Consider the following 20,285-nt stretch of genomic DNA (forward strand, 5'->3'; position numbering starts at 1 on the left):
ATTCAGAAAAGGTAGGAGTCCCTTTATTCCCTAATGAAAGTGTCCACAATGACACTGAATGCCAGGCATTGCATGCAGGTTAACTTTATGCCTTTAACTGATTCATCATAACTTACCCCATTTTGGCTTTGTAGCACAGTGTTGCCCTATATTTAGAAGGAACAACAATCTCAGATTTTCAATCCCATTGTAAGGGTTTGCTTTTGTTTCCAAACAGCAGCTGTTGTGAAGCGTTTTGAAAATCTTGTCTGCACAATGTATTGTGCATGCTTACTGTGGTTTATGATATAAATGAGGACTGGAAACATTTTACGTGCTGGAAGATAAATGGGTCTCCCAACCCCCAACCCACCCTCCCCAAAAGCAACTTTTGGCAAGCAAAATTTTAGCTTATATTGTAGTATTATCCATTTTAAAAGGTTTTTAAGCGAGCATGAACCAAGCAGGATGGAACCATCTGAGACCCACCCAATGTTCTTGGCTAGCCATTGACCCATAAAACCAGAGGCTGTGCTTGTTCCGGGTTTCCAGGTAGCAGAAGTCACACAATTCTTTTTAAGAGCAAAGTCACATGACCCAAAATTCTTCTATAGCCACCAAGAACAGATGTGATGTAATTTAATTACACTTGTGAATTATCACTTGCTTCTTCAGTCATGCGGAAAAGGCTCAGAAGTGCCACTGCTGAACTATGTATTGCATACTAGTGCTTTCTTTTCAGATTTTTTTTTTGGTGTATTTCTTTAGAATTCCAAATATTTCTAAGGTCCTTCTGTTTTGGGCTGTCAGGAACGGTGATGGTTAAGGATTGCCATTCTGTGTTAACTGCATCGTTTCAGTGGGTCAAAGCTCTGGTCCCCATTAAGTGCATACACTCCTTCATGGCGGAAGGAATCGATAGACAAGACAAAATATGTGGTGACAATTTATGACAGTGGTGTAGCTCCCTAGTGCCTTTGTAACTGTTGGAGGAGTAGTCATGTCTGCTGCAATTCACTTTTTAGTGCTATAAAAGATCTTAACAAACACTCCTTCAGTAAGGGCTGCAGAGGGATCTCCTGAATTGAAACTAGATAGTCATTAAGTACTCTTTGCAAAGAGCTTAAGGGTCTGCTGTCAGAGCACGTTAACTGATAGCGAACACTAAGCAAAGAGAATCAGTCTGTAACCCAGGGTGTCAGCAGACGTAAAACAAACCCAGCCGGCAATTGACCCTCGTTCCACTTGTCTCACAAGCTCTGTTGTGTAATGAAAAAACCCTAGAGGTTGCAATGAGCATTGTTCCCTGCTGGCCTTTCTGAAAAAGAGCAGGTGGATTGGGATCATTGTTAGATGTCAGTGTTACTTCAGGAGACGTGCAGGCAGCTCTCTTCTTTCCTAGTTTTTCTGCTTAGCCCTTCCTTATTTCCTCATTTCTCCCTCCCTGCTGTTTGTTGTTGTTGTTGTTTTGGTGGTGTTTTGTTTGTTTGTTTGTTTCCTGTTTCTGTTTTTCCCAGACTCATAGCTGTTCTGCTGTTTAAATTGCCTTCTGAATATGATGCTGGCAGCACTGGTGATGTATCTCTGGAGTCCTGCACTGGCCTCTAAGGCGCATAATGACCTTGGCAGCTGTAGGTGCTGCCTGACTCTCCTCCCTGACACCACTAAATTTCTCTGTATGCTTCCAGCCTCAGTGGGCCACAAGAACATGAGCCACAGAGACATTCCCCATTACCTCTTGTCACTGTCTTGTTCACTTATCAGGATGGAAAGCTTCTCAGTAGATAAGTATCTCAGGGTCCCTCTTAATCAACTTTTTTTGAATGACAGGAGGAGCTGCAGAACAGTTATTTTTTCTAGTTACCTCAGTACTGTCAGTGACCTTAAGTTGCTTCTTGTTATTCAGTTACCAAAATTGTTTATGAGATGATATTCTTCTCTCCTTCTGGAATACTTCATGTGATGATTTAAATCTCTCTCCTGCTGCTTCCCTATGTTTGGGGGCATTGTTTGATTAAAGACCCTCCAGGGAGGAAAAAGAACCTAATTTAGAGATTCAGTTTCAGGCGTTCAGGTGCTTGAGGATTTTCTTATTTGTTTCCTTTTTATTTAATGAGATTTTGGTAGGCAGCTCTCCTGATACCTTCCTTGTAGACTCACATATGTTTTCTCTTTCTCTTTCTCTCTCTCTTTTTTTTTTTTTTTTTCCTCCTAGTGGCTGCAGGAATGGAATGGTTGTGAAAAGCATGTTATTAAAAATGCTGCCTTCATCTGAGGGAAATTATTTGCTGTATTTTTACATATTTTTTTTTCCCTGAGAAAATATGGACATGTGTCAATGTTGTTTGTAGATGGAATAATACCTGTTTTGATTTAAAAGCACCCTTACATCAAAATAGTACAACGCTGGATAGTTTTGTCTTAAGTGAGGCTGTGACTTCAGGGATACCTTTTAACTTTGGTTGACTTTTACTGTGGCTGCTTACTATGGTTGTCACATGGCTTTGGAAATACAAAGCTGAAGCTGATAACGTCTGAGTATTTTTTTTCCCTTAAATGCTAGTATAAAATGAAGTGAAGTAATATCCATGCTGCAGGTTTTTTTTGTTTTTTTTTTTTCCCTGCCAAAATAAGTAAATGTATAATTATAAAACAAGTATGTCTCTAACCTTACTTATGTCAACAAATAAACAAGCTCAGGCTGGAAAACAGAAGCAGCCCTATTCTTTCATATTAGTTGATGCAGTTCCAGGACAGATCTGCTGGAGAATAAAGAGGAAATCCAAAGAATACTGTTTACAACAAAATCCTAGTAGAATTTAAAAATAAATTAGAGAATATATTTATTTTTTAACCATCTAAGTATTTTTTTTTCTTATTTTTCAATACTTTGAATCATTTCTGTAGAATTTTAAGTTTTGAAAATGAAATTTCACTCATATTTGAATGCACAAGAACACCTCCCTGAACTCTGGTTCTGCAGTGTGTTCTTTTCTTTGCATTAAGTAATTGATGTTCACATTAGACAATGAAGTACAAAATTTAACTGAATCTGCTTTAGCTTCTTCAGGATGAAAAGCAGTTGAAAGCCAGAATCTTTGATAATTACAAATGGGTAAGACTAATGATATTTTTCATCATAATGATGAATATTATGTTCCTGTTTTTAAGTGACTGTTAAGATATAGATAACAAAGAGATTTAGTAAGGATATTAAAAGCAACAACAACAACAAAACATATTGCAAATCTTCTTTTAAAGTGCAACAGACCTCATTTAAGGACATTTTTTCTTTGTTTTTGCTTTCCCAGCTATCCCCTTAGGAATTATAGTTGTACGAGGAGATTGTGACTTGGAGACCTGTCGGATGTACATTGACCGTCTTCAAGAGGTGATTTTTTTTGTGAATTTAAGTGTCATTTATTAATCTGTGCTCTGCTTCTTCTAGTCCCGCGTGCAGAGGTCTAATAGTTGCAACAACCTTGTATTGAGAGTACTGCAGTTTGCCTACTGCTGAAAACAAAACTTAGAGTTATGATATGCTAAAAAAAAGATGAGTAACACTGAACATCATTTCCTGAACAGGAAATAATAGATCACACTGAAACCATTTAAATGATAGCAGAATTGACATGGATTATTGTGTCTACTTCTGCTTGAACATGAACAAAATACTAGGATTCTTCATGTACATTGCTGAAATTATACACATTTCTAAGCAAAATTGTGATAGAAAGTGTGTTTTGTGAGGATAAATATCATAGTATTTGAATGGATCTAATTATGAAAATGTAATTCTCTAACACTGCTATGGAGTAAACAGAGACACCAACACTAGGTATCAATTTGAAATTTCCAAATATACAGAAATGTATGTTGATAAACTAAAAACAATGTTGCTTTTATCATCTTGAATGTCGTGCCATAAGAGAGTTCATTCTACAATACAGTATGGAAAATGGAGAATCCAAATACCCCATTACCTGAGTAATTTTAAATGTGTATGCATTAGTGATAAAGCTGATGTATTTTCATAAGCATAGTACCTCTCACTGTTTCTTAATCTTTTACTGATATCTTTCAAAACCATTTTCAAGTGTGAGGACTTTACATGGGTTTCTAAATAGCTTTCCCAATTGACATGGGAGCTATGGATCTCATTTCTCCCCCTAAACTACTTGAGAGGCACTGAATTTGCTGTGATTTTGAAACTGCCACTTGCATCCAGAATATGGACCATTGTATCTGACTACAGGTTTTCACCTTTTTTGCATTTCAGACCTGATTTATGACTATTATTGGGCATAAAAACTTACTGTAAAGCAATGTATACTTAAGGTATCTGACGATGGAAAAATACAATAAAATAATTGGGATGGTGTTCACAGCAGATTACAAATGACATGTGATCTCTGACTGTGTTCAGAACAGCCTAATATGGACAGTGTTTGATGGAGAGTGGTTCTGCAGTGATGGAGGAAGCATGGCTAGAAAATGAATTACCCACAGTTGTTGTGGAGGAATTGTGTTTCTCCAGCCTTTTGCAAGGGTCTTATTTATTTATTTATTTGGCTTGATTTGGCTCAGTCCCATATGCTGGGAATGGAGGTGCCAAGGCCTTCTGCACTCTGCCAACTTGCATGCCAACTAGGGAGCTATAGCCTGTAGGCCAGGCTTTTTGGTAGGCTATATCATAAGCTAAAATTGTATGACAAAATACCTGTCAAAATAAATTAGATTCCTGAAGCCTGCTAAGCAGCACAGTCATTCTGATATGACCTCTCTGGCATGAGGTTGTCTTAAAACAGGGAGAATATCCAGTGGTTTTCTTTAGTGTATTAATTGCTCAGAAATATTTGCAAAAAAAAAGATTTAGGGCTTATAGCTTTTTTTTATTTCATTTTGCTGCTGATATTTTTAAATTTAGATAGTTTTTATGGAACAAATACATCTATGATATGGTAAAGATCCATTAACATAACCTCTGTATAAGTTTTTGTAGGCATCTTTTTTTTTTTTTTTTGACCAAATGCATGCAAATCTAAGCTTTAAGTGAGCTTTCTATAGCTGCTATTCTTTGGTATTTGTTCAATGCCCTTAAAAACAGTGAGAAATACTTGCAAAATTATTTTACGGTGTTTGCCCAACCACTTCATATAGCAGAACTGCAAATAACTTTTTCATCATTGGCACTTCTTTCATCCTCCTACTAGGACCTACAGTCGGTATCTTCTACTACACAGAGAGTTCACTACCAGGTAAGATGAAATTTCTTTTTATTAAATGAGAAAAAAAAAGAAAAAAAAAAGAAAAAAAAAGAAAAAGAAAAAAGACACTTAACAATGTGAACTGCACTCTGCATTTGAACCCAGATTTTCTTTTTATGAGAAAACGTGTTAGAGGAATTTTCGATTATCACTTACCCCCGAATGATGGAAGTTCATTCTGGTTTCCCTAGGACAATCCTTTTCCTTGCAACCTTATGGAATCTTTAAAATTAGCACAACATGATGTGCCTTGCCTCTTGAAGTGATTGGGAAAATGTGTGCTTTAGGACAAATGACAAAAGTAAAATTGTTTCTCTGAGAAATGGAACAACATGTTATATTGCATAGACGTAGAAATAATGTCTACCACTGAGAAAAGAGGTGTACTAGAAGGCCTAACCTCTAATGATTCTGTGCACCACAGTCATCTACCTCTCATTTAACATAATCTTCAGAGTAATTTTTTGATCCATCCTGAACACAAATCTGTCTTTTGTATGTGATGACATTCTATTTCTAGGTGGCTAGTTTTCAAAATTGTGTTCTTTGTGTGTTTTACAGCTATATTCTACAGTTTATACAGTACAGAACTTGGCTTTGTAGTTGGAAACATTGTTCAAGAGCACATATTACTCTCAGTAAAATATTGCACTGCACAATGCTTTATTTGGGAATAAACTAATTTAGACTCTCTCTACTGACTCCCAAGCTAACTTGACATTAGCGCAGAGACTTGACACAAACAATGGTCAGTTGACACAGTGCCTGGGACCACAAGACTTAAGCTTGCATGGTGTTGATAGCCTTTTCCTAGGTTTAACAATGAAAGTCTTGTTGGGATCAGCAGGAATGTGTTCACTGAGAAAACATGCAGAGATCCAGTGGATAGGAATGCATAGTGGTGAAACTGTAGATGATTTCTCAGGGTTTAATGATTACCTGGGTGATACAGAATTCCAGTTTGGCAGGACTTCCAGTAAATGTGCTGAACCCAGGAAGACACTATGAGAAAACGCAGATTTGGCATGTTTTTCTAAAGTTGTCTTTTTCATACCAGTTCATGGTTTATTTCTGCATTTCTGCATCCAACTTTAACCTCATATTTTTGACATTTGTGTCAATCATTGCCCTGGAACTGAGTTTTAGCACAACATTACTGTCTAGTGAATTGCCTAATAAACCAGCATGTATTATTCTGTTCCACTGCCTATAAATTAACCTGAGTGGCTGCTGACTGTTCCATGTGTAGGAAACTGCCTGAGGTAAAATAAAGAACTAAATCTGTGCATATGGTGAGGGCCAAAACAGAGAATGAAATGTCAGAAATCAGCCCCATACTTGGCTCTAACCTCTGCAGTTACAGCAGTATATAAATTAATTGCCCAGCCATTTCCTCTAGTGCACATCAGTGTGAAATCCCTAACTTTCTATCAATTTTTTATGATGCCGCATTTTGAATGCACCCCTTCTGTGTTTTGTCTCCAGTACTTGTTTATCCTGAATTCTTCAAACACTACTTTATTCTCAGCAGGTTGTTTCTACAAACTGTCTTGCTAGGTCAATTTGAAGTTTGTTCTGCATTTGCTGGCATCTCTCTATAAATTACAGAAGGGGATAAAGGGTATGAAAATGTTCTTGAGTTGATGAAACTGTCTTATCTCACTAATAAGGTGTCGTGGGTTGTTTTAGGTCTCATAAACATGGCTTTCTTGTGTGATTCCTCTGCAGCTTAACACATGTGGAGTCAGCAAAAACAATATCAGCAAGCCTGAGTGCAAATGAGAAAAATGATGCTAGAGTTGTTCTTCATTCTTCTTTCTTTCTGTAACAAGCTAAATGTATAAGAAATATTATTCTCATGGGCCTGAGACTTCCCAAGCTAGTTCTGCTTTTGAGCTGGAACAGATTCGTCAAAAGAGCCTATGCAGTTCGTGACTGGAGTTTACATTTACCAGCATTATCACCATCTTCATTTTCCCATCATTATGTATTCTGCCAGCTATGAAATCCTTTACTCATGTCTCCTGTTCGTATCATCTATCATTTTCATATGCATCATTATTTTTGGGTGCTTTCTTTCTTCTTTCCTTTGTATCCCAGCCCAAACCTTTACTCAAATAGTGGGGTAAATATTAAGACACATACAGCTTCATGCATTTAGATATATTGAAGTTAGCAAATGTAGTGGATTTCAGAAAGTCCTTGATTCTCACACATTATACTCGACTGTGATAGAAGTAGACCTAAATCCCACAGCTCAGTAAACCCATACTAGAGAAAGAAATAAGTGTGATTAAAATCTGATATTTCAACCACTGAGATATGTTTTTTGGTCCATATCTGCAGAAATAGTTCATGTTGTTGAGTTTTATGCCGTCCTCTTCATCTCTCCTGTAATGCACAGAAGTTGGAGACAAAACCAGTACATTAGGGCAATGTTTAAGGGATCAAATAAAATCTGTGAGTCTAAATATGGGACACAACTGAAGTTTGATTTTTGTCGGGGTGGCTATAGATGCAGGTATCAAGAATCAGAAGGCTTTTTTTTTTTTTTTTTTTTTTTTACTTGAGCAAAATCTTTAAGATGCTGCAGTAACGTTGCAGACAAGATCTGTTGCCAGGACAATAGCCAAGCTCCAAATTCTAGGGCACTGAGAAGAAGCCACATGAGCTGTCTGGAGCTGTCTTTGCTTTTCTGTCCTGGATAACCAGAAAGGAAAGGCAATAATAGGAGGTTTCAGTCAATTCCAGTGGCAGAAGCTAATAAGATGAATCATACAAAACCTGTAATGATACCAGATAAAATTGTTAACATTTTGCAATGGCATTATGCCAGGCACTGAGATCAGTTCACCTGGCTGTGAAATGAGTATCTATCAAAATTTAAAGTGCTAATTGTCATCACAGCTGCCTGAAAACAATACTTAGCGCATGCAGACACTCTGCTGACCGGGAATATAGGGAAACCAAAAACTCGTGTGTATCCATACGACATCAACATAACCTCTTTTTTTTTTTTTTTTTTCCTCAGATGGCTGAAAATGTGTCAGATACCTTTATGTAAATCAAAGAGTGAGGTCTGTCTCTTGACACATGAGGGCATCATTTGCTCTGTAATCAGTTTAGAAATCTTTTTATCCACTCAAATGGAAATGACAACTTCCTTCAGTATTCTCTGAGATTTTCCTCAGGTTGAAGAAAGCAATGGGCTTCTTCCTCTCAGTCTTACTTACTCATGACTGGGCAGCCTGGGGAAGTGAGACAATGAAACACCCATTTTTCTCTGGATATATTCTTTATTTTTTTTCTTAACTTTTTCTGATGCATGGCAGTTTGGATTAGAAATGGATTAGGAATATGTCAGATTTGCAAAATGTAAGATAAGTTGACGAGAAATAACTAATACTTCTAGGGTTTTTTGATGAAGAAAATGATGAGAAAACAGGCAGTAAAAACAGAGTAAAACATATAAAATAATTCAAACCTTTGAGAATCTGTATGAATGTTCCAGGTGTGTTGGATGTGTATGATGTACCGTAAACTTTCATTTTCTGTGGTGGTGTTTCTACAATTTCCCTCTTGTATGCAAAGCAGTCTCACTTTCCTCCTTCAAACCATGGACATGATGCCAGCTGCCTGAGGGATTGGTGGGTTTTGTGTCCCTTGGAGTCTGTCACCTAGGCTAGATGTCTTTCTAAAAGTCTGCTGTAGTTCGGACTGGAGTGGTAACTTTGAGGCACGAGCAGTAGGGTGGATTTCTGTGTTATGCTAGTGGTTAAGAGTTCATAGTCCCATTGTCAGAAGGCTGGCTGAAAGCCCACGATTGTTTGAAATCTGTTTTTGGAACTTGCTCCTTTAGCCAGCCTTTACTTTCTGATGCTAGACCCTCAAAAGATTACTCACCAGATATAGCTGTACAATTTCCAATACAAAAATTTTTTGTCCTGCATCCTGCAGACAAGAAAGGTGGTGGGCTTCTGTATGATATTCTGGCAAATCCTAGTGAGCTCTCATTGTATCCTCGTCTGTGGTCACATCTCTATGTTATGAATATATATGGATACACACATCCTGTGCTTTCTGTGCATAGCGGTACTTTTCCTCCCCGTTGCTTCCACTTTTCATTTTCTTGCCTTGTGCATTGGCATACCCGTCCACAGCCTGTTGTCTTCAGGAAGAATAAACTTTGATCTTGAGCCAGTATGTGCCTGAATTTACATCATTTGCAGGTGTGCTAATTTTACTGCCTAAGATGTAAATAAGAATAGAATCTGGCTCTATGCAAATTTTGGGTGGGTGCCCACAACCTGTGCTGTTGTGTTTTGTCCTGTGCAAATCTGTTTGTGTTTCGATGTTGTGTTCCAGTGGCTTTAGGAAGTTAGCTGGCCATCCACTGGCAGCATGGCACAGAGCCATGGCCACCTTCTCCTTTCTGAGATCCCTTTTGTCTCCAGCTCAGTGAGAGCTGAGAAAGCAAGGGGCAGGCTGTCTGAAGTCCTTTGTTCCTCCCCAGCCATTTGGTTTGGTTCTTGAAGTAATGTCCCTTGGTTTCCAAGGGGCAGGTCTTTTTAGCCAGAATGGGAACAAGTTGATGCAGGATGTCTGCTGTCTTGGCTGATGGTGGTCCCCATGCCTGCACTGTCTGTATTTTGTATGCGGAGAATAATTTTTTTTTTCACCCTGATGTGCATTTGGGACATACTAGGAACAAGCAAAGTGGGCAATTGCTTTGAGTGGCAGATTGACAGAGGTGGGAAACGGTGTAAAAACACTGCTCTGGCATAAAGGAAAATGACAGGCACACATCAAACAAGCATAGTAATTAGAGTTCATAGCTGTTGTTTGTTACTGATGTGTATCTTTGACCTTCTCTTTCACCTCCCTCTGTTTTCCTGTCCCTACAAACAAAGGGAGCTGTAGACAACTGAGAAGGCTAGTTTTGATGCAACACTTTTTGGTATTGCTGAGCTGAAGGGAAGATAGCTGAGGATGTAGTTGAAGTTTCTTTACAAAGAGTAAATTGTTTGCTCTCTTGTTATAATACATTAAATTTGTTATAATACATTAAATATAATTATAACAATTATAACAGTTATTATAATACATTATGTTATATACATTAATTATAGCAATTGTTATAATACATTAGAACCTTGATGTCAGTGTGGAACATATCCAGTGAATTTGAGTTATGCAGGTATTGCAAATTGTGTGATATCAGTAGAGAAAAATAAAAAAGTGGAGGCTAGGAAATAGTCCTTTTAAGAATTTTTTTTTTTTTTTTTTTATGTCATTTCCCTGCCCTATCCAGGACCAAGAAAGCTCTTTCCCAAGAGTGCTTTCTGTTCAGAGGCTCTCTCCTAGATGGTGCTTCCTAGATGGTAAGTGCATTTCCCTTCTGTTGTGCCTAGCATAGTGCTTGCTTCTGATGCAGATGTGAAGGATAACACATCTAAGAGTACCATCACAAAGGGGTAGCTTTCCTTCTTGCTTTGCTGAACAGTTGAAAACGGAGCTGTGAGCCCCCCTTTCTCCTCTGAAAAATGAAACAGGGACTTCATTTAGCAATCAAAATGTCTTCTGTAGCATTGTTGCCCCCAGGAGGTGTGTTCTTCCATGTGTGGCTTGGGATTTGTGTTATTAGTGTCTATGCTGTGATGCAGCACTTATCACGTGGCGGTACCTGGACTCATAGTGCAGATGGTTGTGGCAGCACACTGCTGTCAGCAAGACAGTGTTCTTCATTCTCTTTTCTGTGTAAGTACTGCAGTGTTTAGGTGATGGAAAAGTGTTCCCCTCCCCGTAAGAGTGCACGTCGTGTAACTCTTATATTTGACCCAAACTTTGCCAAAGCAGACAGCTTAACTGGGCTCTACATCAGGCTCCAGAGCACTAGAATTAGCAGCTAAAATGGATGGCATCTGCTTTTGCAGAAGCTTCAGCATGTGGTGACTGATTTTTTATTGTTCTAAACAAAACCAGTTTCTCCTTGATGGTTTCTAATCACTTTTCCTTGTCGCTCATGAGGGAAATTGATAAAACATGCATTTAGGATCTGTTTGGTTCTCAGAGAAAGCTGGTTGGGTAGATGCATTCAGTTTTTGTCTTTAGGTATTTGATATTCCCTAGCAAAGCCAAAAATGACAATGCTGTATTACTGCACTGCTGTGTCAAAAGCCCAGAATGAGCAAATCTGTGATTTCACTGGCCAAACTAAATGCAAAGCAGAAACAAAACAACAATAAAAAATGCATCTGATGAAGCGTATTGTAGGAGATAAAGTACTTCTGTTTTTATCAATAGAGATTATTTGGCAGTGCCAAGATTCATATTAGGACTTTAGTGATTCTCCCTTCTGTACATGTGTTTTTCATGAGCAGAATAAATTTTCCTGAGTGTATTGGTAATTCAGGTGGAATATTTGAGCATTTGATTTACAAAGATGTCCCAAGCATATTACAGTTTATTTTTAGATTCAAAATTGGAATTAATACTATTAGACCTATCAATTTTATGATGTGCTTGCTCTACTGTCATTGGAAGAATGTAGCTCTTTCTGTCACATATTTTAATGTAATTAAGTCTTCTTATATGCCTGAAACCTAATTTTCTTGCATTTTTAACTATTTATTTCAAGTCAGTAGTTCCAGTGAATATTGTTTTGTTAAGCCCAACATTTAAATTCATCATTTAATGGGGTAGAAATATGGAAATAATGAATTAATCAAATTATATTCTTATGACACCCATGTCACTTCACTGACACAGAGATTGTCTTTACATGGTGCTGATGTCAGTTCAGCCCATCTTGTTCATGCAGTCCTGCTCAGACCACTTGCTTCACTGCTGCTTTCTTGTTTGTCTTCCTTGCAGCAACTTCTGCTGATCGTTTTTACCGCATTGACAGATCTCAGGTAAATCTCTATTTGGTTACTGTTTCTATAAATCTTTTTTAAAGCTATGCCACATGCAGCTTAAAATGAATTATCTGCCATTGTTCTCGTGTATTCTAGAATGCTGCTGATGTCTTGTGAAAATCAGAGAAAAACTTCTGGGCCTTTTTTTAGTTGATATAATTCACATCATTTCACTGAGCTCACTGAAGATTTATATCTTCTGATGGTGTGCTTTTCTATTTAACTGCCAACCTGATATACAAATCAGGATTTTCTACATTTGTCATTCTTATCAAGTCTTACTAAGGGTATCTGTGTGACACTAGCTTATTTGATTTTATCTTTTCACTAATGTTTTTGGTCACCAGAAGTCCTGATCCTTTGTGTGACATGAAATAGCTGTGGAAATTAATGCGATGTTACCAGTTGAGAATGATGAACAGAGCTGTATCAGATATGCCCAAGGAAACCCAAAGCAGCATGTAGTTTCATTAGATTCAAACCTGTGGTGTAGATCTGCCAATCTGAATTTATTTTCTGAAAGACACTGAAATTTTTTTTTTGCAAAAAAAAAAAGCTTTTGCAAAAGTTTTTGCAAAAGCAAAAAAGCTTTTGGTGTTTCTGGTTTGTAGCCAGAACAGATCAATTAGTGGCTCAGCATTAAGTGTAAACTGTTGCTTCACCTATTGGTAATTTGCACCTGGTCCCCTTAAGAACTATGTAAGCAGTTTTTGAATTATATGGACATATGCAGCTGGTGGTTTATTTCAACAGAAGAAGCTGTGACTTTAGCTCAGAGGTCCCAGGTTCAGTGTCTGCATATAGCCACCAAGGGCCTTTGCACACAGTCATATACATGCTTTGATGAAGTTGTGCTTTAACATTTGTAAAGCAAAGATGAAGGAGATGCTGCTACAGGTTAAACTGGACAGTGTCATTCTGTTTGGTTTATTCTGCATTTCTTTAATTCTGACTCTGTACAAATTGTTATCCTCCCCTCCTACTTCATCGCCCTATGTTTCTGTGGGCAAAAGACCAATACTATGTTATGGTCCCTGTGCACGAAATGTCGGAAGTTTCCTGTCCATCCACCTACTTAGACAGGCCTACTCACACAGTGTTTTGAAAGACAATGGGACTTCTGTGTCAATAACAAAAAAGAGGGATTGAGAAAGAGAGCTTTGGTAATGGAGATGCAAAAACAGAATATACAAGCAATTGAGGGTTGAGAAAATACCTGCAAACTATGAAAAATACTGTCAGATGTCAGCTGAGGGCAGACCTTAGATGATGGTCCTCATTTGGAAATGCAAACCTCAGCTTTTTGGGTAGACGTCCAGTTTTCAGTTGAATGGCGTTGACAGGACCTGAGTCACTGAGCAACAGTCTTTTAAGTGTTGCTGCGAATGTGAAGCTTGATGGTTGGGAATCTAGTTTTGTTTAAAATCTAAGAATTGCTTATTTACAACCTCAGTAGCATTGCTATTATTGTGTGTGTATATGTATGCACTTAAATAAATACACACACAGAGTCACATGAATGCTCTTCAGACTGATCTACCACCAGGTTTCCTATAGCCAGTTGGGCTTTCTGTTTGACCAGTGATGCCACAGGTTCGTTATCTGTTCCTTATATCACTCCGACAGGAACATTTGCACTTTGTGACGGAAATTTCGCAGGACGAGATTTTTATTCTGGACCCAGAGCTGGTAATGTCACAGCAGGGGGGGACGCCACCCGGAATGCCTGATCTGGTAGTGGAGCAGGCCTCTGGGTGAGTGGTGCTAGAATCTGGCCTTCAGCAGCCATGTTAGAGTTGGGCATTTCTTTTCTGGTCCCCTTTTCTGAAGGGGGTGGGAGTTATGGGAAAGGGTGGGGACTTGGGGAAAGGATCAGGTGCAGCAATGGTAATGACAGAAGGACAGCGGAGTAACATCTACTCTATTACACATCCTGAAGCAAACAGCAGGACTAAAGAGGTATCTTCAGCACCTTTCAATGTCCTCACACCCTCTGAGCATATATGCCCCTGGCATAAATCTGTATCTAACAAGTTACAAACCTGTTCTCTGCATGGTCAAGGCTTTGATACCAGTATATAAGTCCATGAAGTCCTTTGAGCGTCAGAATGGTGGTGGAACGTCTTTCTTCTCATCCTCTGGGCAGACCAGAAATGTTCCTGTTCTTCTGCAGGAAGAGTCTTGTACTCACAGTGAATTTAGCTAAGCTAGCTTGCTGTGGGCTGAAAAATGGTGGGGACAAACAGACATAAAAGAGCTTCAAAGTGGAGCATGCAAAGTAAATTCTGGAGTTGAATGCCTTTCTCTTCATTTTTCCCTCCCTAGAATATCAGATCGGTGGAACCCTGCGGTTCGAAAGAGGATGCTGAGCGACAGTGGCCTCGGCAAGATTTCCCCGCACTACGAGGTACCCGACAAACAAAAGGACGCCAGCCAGACCCATATGCTGCAGTAAGAGCCCTCTGCATTTCTCTGCTTGATGACACGCTGTCACCATCACCACAGACTAGTGGCTTCTTTAAGCTTATTGAGTTGTGCTGACATGCCAAAATAAGAGAAGTCATTCTACTTCTTCTCTCTTGTTCTCACTTCTGTTTCATCCTCTTTCTCCATTATTATATGTTCTTGCCTTTGGTATTTTTTCTGTGTTTTTGTTTATTTTATTTTTTATTTTTTATTTTTATTTCCCCCCCCTCTGTGTCACTCCACTCTCTTAAAAATGTACATCCATGTTTCCAAAAGTAAATACATTATTTTAGGATATCTGATGTTCCAGCAGGAACCTTCACAGCAATTGGTAATGAAAAAGACTGATGCACTCACCGTTAAGGTAGTTCTGATGCAACATGCAAAAGCAGAAACCTCTACAATTACTGCTTACTTTCAAAGCTGTAGGCAATATTTTTCATATTGTCTTTAGCCAGTGATATCATTGCAGGTATAGGATGACTGGAGTTGGGCTCAATGATTCTTGTGGGTCCCTTCCAACTCATATTCTGTGATTCTATGACTAAAGAGTGGTTTTGCTGCTGATAGACATAGAATATCCCTAGTTAGAAGGGACCCACAAGGATCATTGAGTCCAACTCCTGGCTCCACGCAGGACCACCCAAAAATCAAGCCACATGTCTGAGAGCACTGTCCAAACATTCCTTGAACTCCGTCGGGCTCAGTGCCATGACCACTGCCCTGGGGAGCCTGTTGTAATGCCTGACCAACCTCTCAGTGCAGAACCTTTCCCTAACAGCTAGCCTGACCCTCCCCTGTCCCAGCTCCATGCCATTCCCTCGTGTCCTGTCGCTGTCCCCAGAGAGCAGAGCTCAGCGCCTGCCCCTCCGCTCCCCTCATGAGGAAGCTGCAGGCCGCCATGAGGCATCCCCTCGGCCTCCTCTGCTCTGGGCTGAACAAACCAAGGGACCTCAGCCACTCAGCCACTCCTCATAGACCCTTCACCATCTCTGTAGCCCTCCTTTGGATGCTAATAGTTTTATGTCCTTATGTCCTTCTTATCTTGGGGCACCCAGAACTTCACACAGCAGTCGAGATGAGGCTGCACCAGGGCAGAGTACAGCAGGCCAGTCACTTCTCTCAACTGGCTAGCAATGCTGTGCCTGAAGCACCCCAGGGTATGCTTGGTCCTTTTGGCTGCCATGGCCATGATGAAAGCTCTTGAGCAAGATGTTTGTAAAATAGCTTTTAATGTAATGTTATCTTAGGCCATTAAATGTTTAAATAAAATGTGCAGCTTTGTCCTTTTGATAAGATATACAAAATTGTGTCTTCACCAAAGACTCAGTAAAATGAGCATCAGTTTCTACACTAGTATGTTTTAAAAATATTTCTTAAGGAATAATAAATTATAAAAACTCCGGTTGGAATAAAACTATTGTTCTAGGAGAGGAAAAGTTTTAAAGTTCAAAAGATGGGCAATGGACTCTGTGATCCTGTTTGCTTTGTTCAGATTTTGTGTAAGAGCACCTCTAAGAGCTTTAAACTAGGTAAGAAGGGGGACGGGGCTCAAACAAGGCCTGTTGGAGCTGTGCCGGGGGAAACAATGGCTAGGCCGGGGAAGAAGGCGATGGCCCAGCTGAAGTGCATCTACACTAATGCACGCAGCATGGGTAACAAACAGGAGGAGCTGGAAGCCATCGTGCAGCAGGCAGGCTACGACTTGGTTGCCATCACGGAGACGTGGTGGGACCGCTCCCACGACTGGAGTGCTGCAATGCCTGGCTATCGGCTCTTCAGGAGGGACAGGCAGCACAAAAGAGGTGGTGGCGTGGCTCTCTACATTAGAGAATCTTTTGATGTTGTGGAACTCCAGGCTGGGAATGATAAGGTTGAATCCCTGTGGGTTAGGATCCGTGGGAAGGCCGGCAAGGCTAGCATCCTGGTGGGGGTCTGCTATAGACCGCCGAACCAGGATGCGGAGACGGATGAGGAGTTTTATAGGCAACTGACAGAAGTTGCAAAATCGTCGGCGCTTGTCCTCGTGGGGGACTTCAACTTCCCGGACATATCCTGGAAACACAACACGGCACAGAGAAAGCAGTCTAGGAGGTTTCTGGAGAGCGTGGGAGATAGCTTCCTGACGCAGCTGGTCAGTGAACCTACCAGGGGTGGTGCCCCGCTAGACCTTCTCTTCACAAACAGAGAAGGACTGGTGGGAGATGTGGTGGTCGGAAGCTGTCTGGGGCAGAGTGACCACGAAATGGTAGAGTTCTCTATTCTTGGCGAGGCCAGGAAGGGGACCAGTAAAACTGCTGTCTTGGACTTCCGGAGGGCTGACTTTGAGCTGCTCAGGACGCTGGTTGGCCGAGTCCCTTGGGAGGCGGTTCTGAAGGGCAGAGGAGTCCAGGAAGGCTGGGCGCTCCTCAAGAAGGAAATCGTGATGGCACAGGAGCGGTCCGTCCCCACGTGCCCAAAGATGAGCCGGCGTGGAAGAAGACCGGCCTGGCTCAACAGAGAGTTGCGGCTGGAGCTTAGCAGAAAAAAGAGGGTTTATAATCTTTGGAAAAAAGGGCGGGCCACTGAGGAGGACTACAAGGATGTAGCGAGGCTGTGCAGGGAGAAAATTAGAAAGGCCAAAGCTCATCTGGAGCTCAATCTGGCTACTGCCGTTAAAGACAACAAAAAATCCTTTTACAAATACATCAACGCGAAACGGAGGACTAGGGAGAATCTCCATCCTTTACTGGATGCGAGGGGAAACCTAGTTACTAAGGATGAGGAAAAGGCTGAGGTGCTTAATGCCGCCTTTGCCTCAGTCTTTAGCGGCAATACCGGTTGTTCTCCGGACACCCAGTGCCCTGAGCTGGTGGAAGGGGATGGGGAGCAGGATGTGGCCTTCGCTATCCATGAGGAAATGGTTGGCGACCTGCTACGGAGCTTGGATGTGCGCAAGTCGATGGGGCCTGATGGGATCCACCCGAGGGTACTGCGAGAACTGGCGGAGGAGCTGGCCGAGCCGCTTTCCATCATTTATCGGCAGTCCTGGCTATCGGGGGAGGTCCCGGTTGACTGGCGGCTAGCCAATGTGACGCCCATCTATAAGAAGGGCCGGAGGGCAGACCCGGGGAACTATAGGCCTGTCAGTTTGACCTCAGTGCCGGGGAAGCTCATGGAGCAGATTATCTTGAGGGTCATCACGCGGCACTTGCAGGGCAAGCAGGCGATCAGGCCCAGTCAGCATGGGTTTATGAAAGGCAGGTCCTGCTTGACGAACCTGATCTCCTTCTATGACCAAGTGACGCGCTTGGTGGATGAGGGAAAGGCTGTGGACGTGGTCTACCTTGACCTCAGTAAGGCTTTTGACACCGTTCCCCACAACATTCTCCTCAAGAAACTGGCTGCTCGTGGCTTGGACTGGCGTACGCTTCGCTGGGTTAGAAACTGGCTGGATGGCCGGGCCCAGAGAGTTGTGGTGAATGGAGTCAAATCTGGTTGGAGGCCGGTCACTAGTGGAGTCCCCCAGGGCTCGGTACTGGGGCCGGTCCTCTTTAATATCTTTATCGATGATCTGGATGAGGGCGTCCAGTGCACCCTCAGTAAGTTTGCAGATGACACCAAGCTAAGTGCGTGTGTCGATCTGCTCGAGGGCAGGAAGGCTCTGCAGGAGGATCTGGATAGGCTGGAGCGATGGGCTGAGGTCAACTGCATGAAGTTCAACAAGGCCAAGTGCCGGGTCCTGCACCTGGGCTGCAACAACCCCAAGCAGAGCTACAGGCTGGGAGATGAGTGGCTGGAAAGCTGCCTGGCCGAGAAGGACCTGGGAGTATTGGTGGATAGTCGGCTGAATATGAGCCAGCAGTGTGCTCAGGTGGCCAAGAAGGCCAACGGCATCCTGGCCTGTATAAGAAGCAGTGTGGCCAGCAGGTCGAGGGAAGTGATTGTGCCCCTGTACTCGGCTCTGGTGAGGCCGCACCTCGAGTACTGTGTTCAGTTTTGGGCCCCTCGCTACAGAAAGGACATGGACGTGCTCGAGCGAGTCCAGAGAAGGGCGACCAAGCTGGTGAGGGGTCTGGAGAACAAGTCTTACGAGGAGCGGCTGAGGGAGCTGGGCTTGTTCAGCCTGGAGAAGAGGAGGCTCAGGGGCGACCTCATCGCTCTCTACAGTTACCTGAAAGGAGGCTGTAGAGAGGTGGGGGTTGGTCTATTCTCCCACGTGCCTAGTGACAGGACGAGGGGGAATGGGCTAAAGTTGCGACAGGGGAGTTTTAGGTTGGATGTTAGGAAGTACTTCTTTACCGAAAGGGTTATTAAGCATTGGAACGGGCTGCCCAGGGAGGTGGTGGAGTCACCATCCCTGGAGGTCTTTAAAAGACGTTTAGATGTAGAGCTTAGGGATATGGTTTAGTGGAGTACTTAGTGTTAGGTCGGAGGTTGGACTCGATGATCTTGAGGTCTCTTCCAACCTAGAGAAATCTGTGAATCTGTGAATCTGTAATTCGTCTAGCCCATTTTAGAAGTGGTTCTCAGCTTTTTGGTCCTTCAGCTTTAGATTTTCAAAACCAGGTGTTCTGTCTCAGATGTGCATAAACTGAGGCTGCACGGTGCCTGCTGAGTACTGCTTCAGGGCAGATAGTGTGGATGGGAATTTGTAGCTGCATGGCTACAAACCAGAAACTTCCCAGCAAAATGGATGCTGTTGAAAGGAGGAGTTTTAGAGGAAAGGAACGGTGATCTGCAGTTTCACTGACAGAAAATGCTCACCAGGGTTTCCCCCATTACTCTGGGGGAATTCTGGATCAGTTCTTGTTTTTGTGCTAGGGATAGCGAACTCAGGTGCACTTTTTAACAGATAGGAATGGACAACCTGAAATTTGGATCTTGCAAAGCTGGGGGAAAAATGATGCCTAGACACTTCTAGGCAGTGTGGAGAGATGGTGACAACACGTGGACTTGCTTCTAATTGATGAAAGAAATGATTTTATTTATGCCAGTGTGACTGGAAATGTTTGTTTAGCTGGAACAATTATGTTTATCTGGTAGGTTTATTCATTATCAGCAAAGTAGCATTGCCCAGAGTAAAGTGTACCTGTCACTGTTTACTGTAAGGCACTGTTTCCTTGAAAGCTTCTCTAAACTGTAATTGTTTTGGCTGATTTTTTTTTTCATGGTAAGACTCAGTCTTCAATTCTTTCTCTTTTTCTTCTAGTTTAAAGTTTAACAAAAGTCAGTAGTTTCTGAAGACAAGATTTGGGGAAAATGTATTGCTTTAAATTACTTTCTGTAAATTAAGTAAATCCAGAAATTGTTTCCTGAGAAGTTTTAGTGCTGTTAGTGCAGTGAAGTTTTTGACGCTTTACATTTAAAAGTATCCCCATTATACTGAGGAAATGCCTTTTGCTGTCTTGTGCTCCTGAGTTTGCCCTGAGGCTGTTGATGCCCGTTGGAGACACCTCAGATTCAGGAGCTCTGTTTTCAAAAATTTGTGTCTGTACATGGCTCAGGGAGGTTTTGAGCGGGGTCTCTCTGTGCTTACTCCTGGCTGCAGGAGGCCCACAGAAGCTGAGGAGGGGCACTGTGCTGCTGATCTCCAGCAGGAAGGAAAAAACCAGGAGGAACAATCTTGGTCAAATGGGGATAGGTTGGGAAAGGTGTATGGAGGAGCAGGGAAAAG

The 20,285-nt window shown here is 41.6% G+C and overlaps 1 protein-coding gene across 5 annotated transcripts in view; it reads left to right on the forward strand.

Moving 5' to 3' along the window:
• Window positions 1–20,285, forward strand: part of DGKI (diacylglycerol kinase iota) — a 219,082-nt gene that overhangs the window by 150,628 nt on the left and 48,169 nt on the right. For all 5 annotated transcript variants that reach the window (XM_066998132.1, XM_066998135.1, XM_048051847.2 and 2 more), the window contains 6 exons: window positions 3,291–3,370; window positions 5,193–5,237; window positions 10,558–10,627; window positions 12,120–12,160; window positions 13,790–13,917; window positions 14,489–14,614. In XM_066998132.1, the coding sequence (XP_066854233.1) occupies window positions 3,291–3,370; window positions 5,193–5,237; window positions 10,558–10,627; window positions 12,120–12,160; window positions 13,790–13,917; window positions 14,489–14,614 (490 nt within the window). The remainder of the gene's footprint in view (window positions 1–3,290; window positions 3,371–5,192; window positions 5,238–10,557; window positions 10,628–12,119; window positions 12,161–13,789; window positions 13,918–14,488; window positions 14,615–20,285) is intronic.

Source organism: Anser cygnoides, chromosome 1 (genome assembly GCF_040182565.1).
Source record: "Anser cygnoides isolate HZ-2024a breed goose chromosome 1, Taihu_goose_T2T_genome, whole genome shotgun sequence".
Classification (NCBI taxonomy): Eukaryota; Metazoa; Chordata; class Aves; order Anseriformes; family Anatidae; genus Anser; species Anser cygnoides.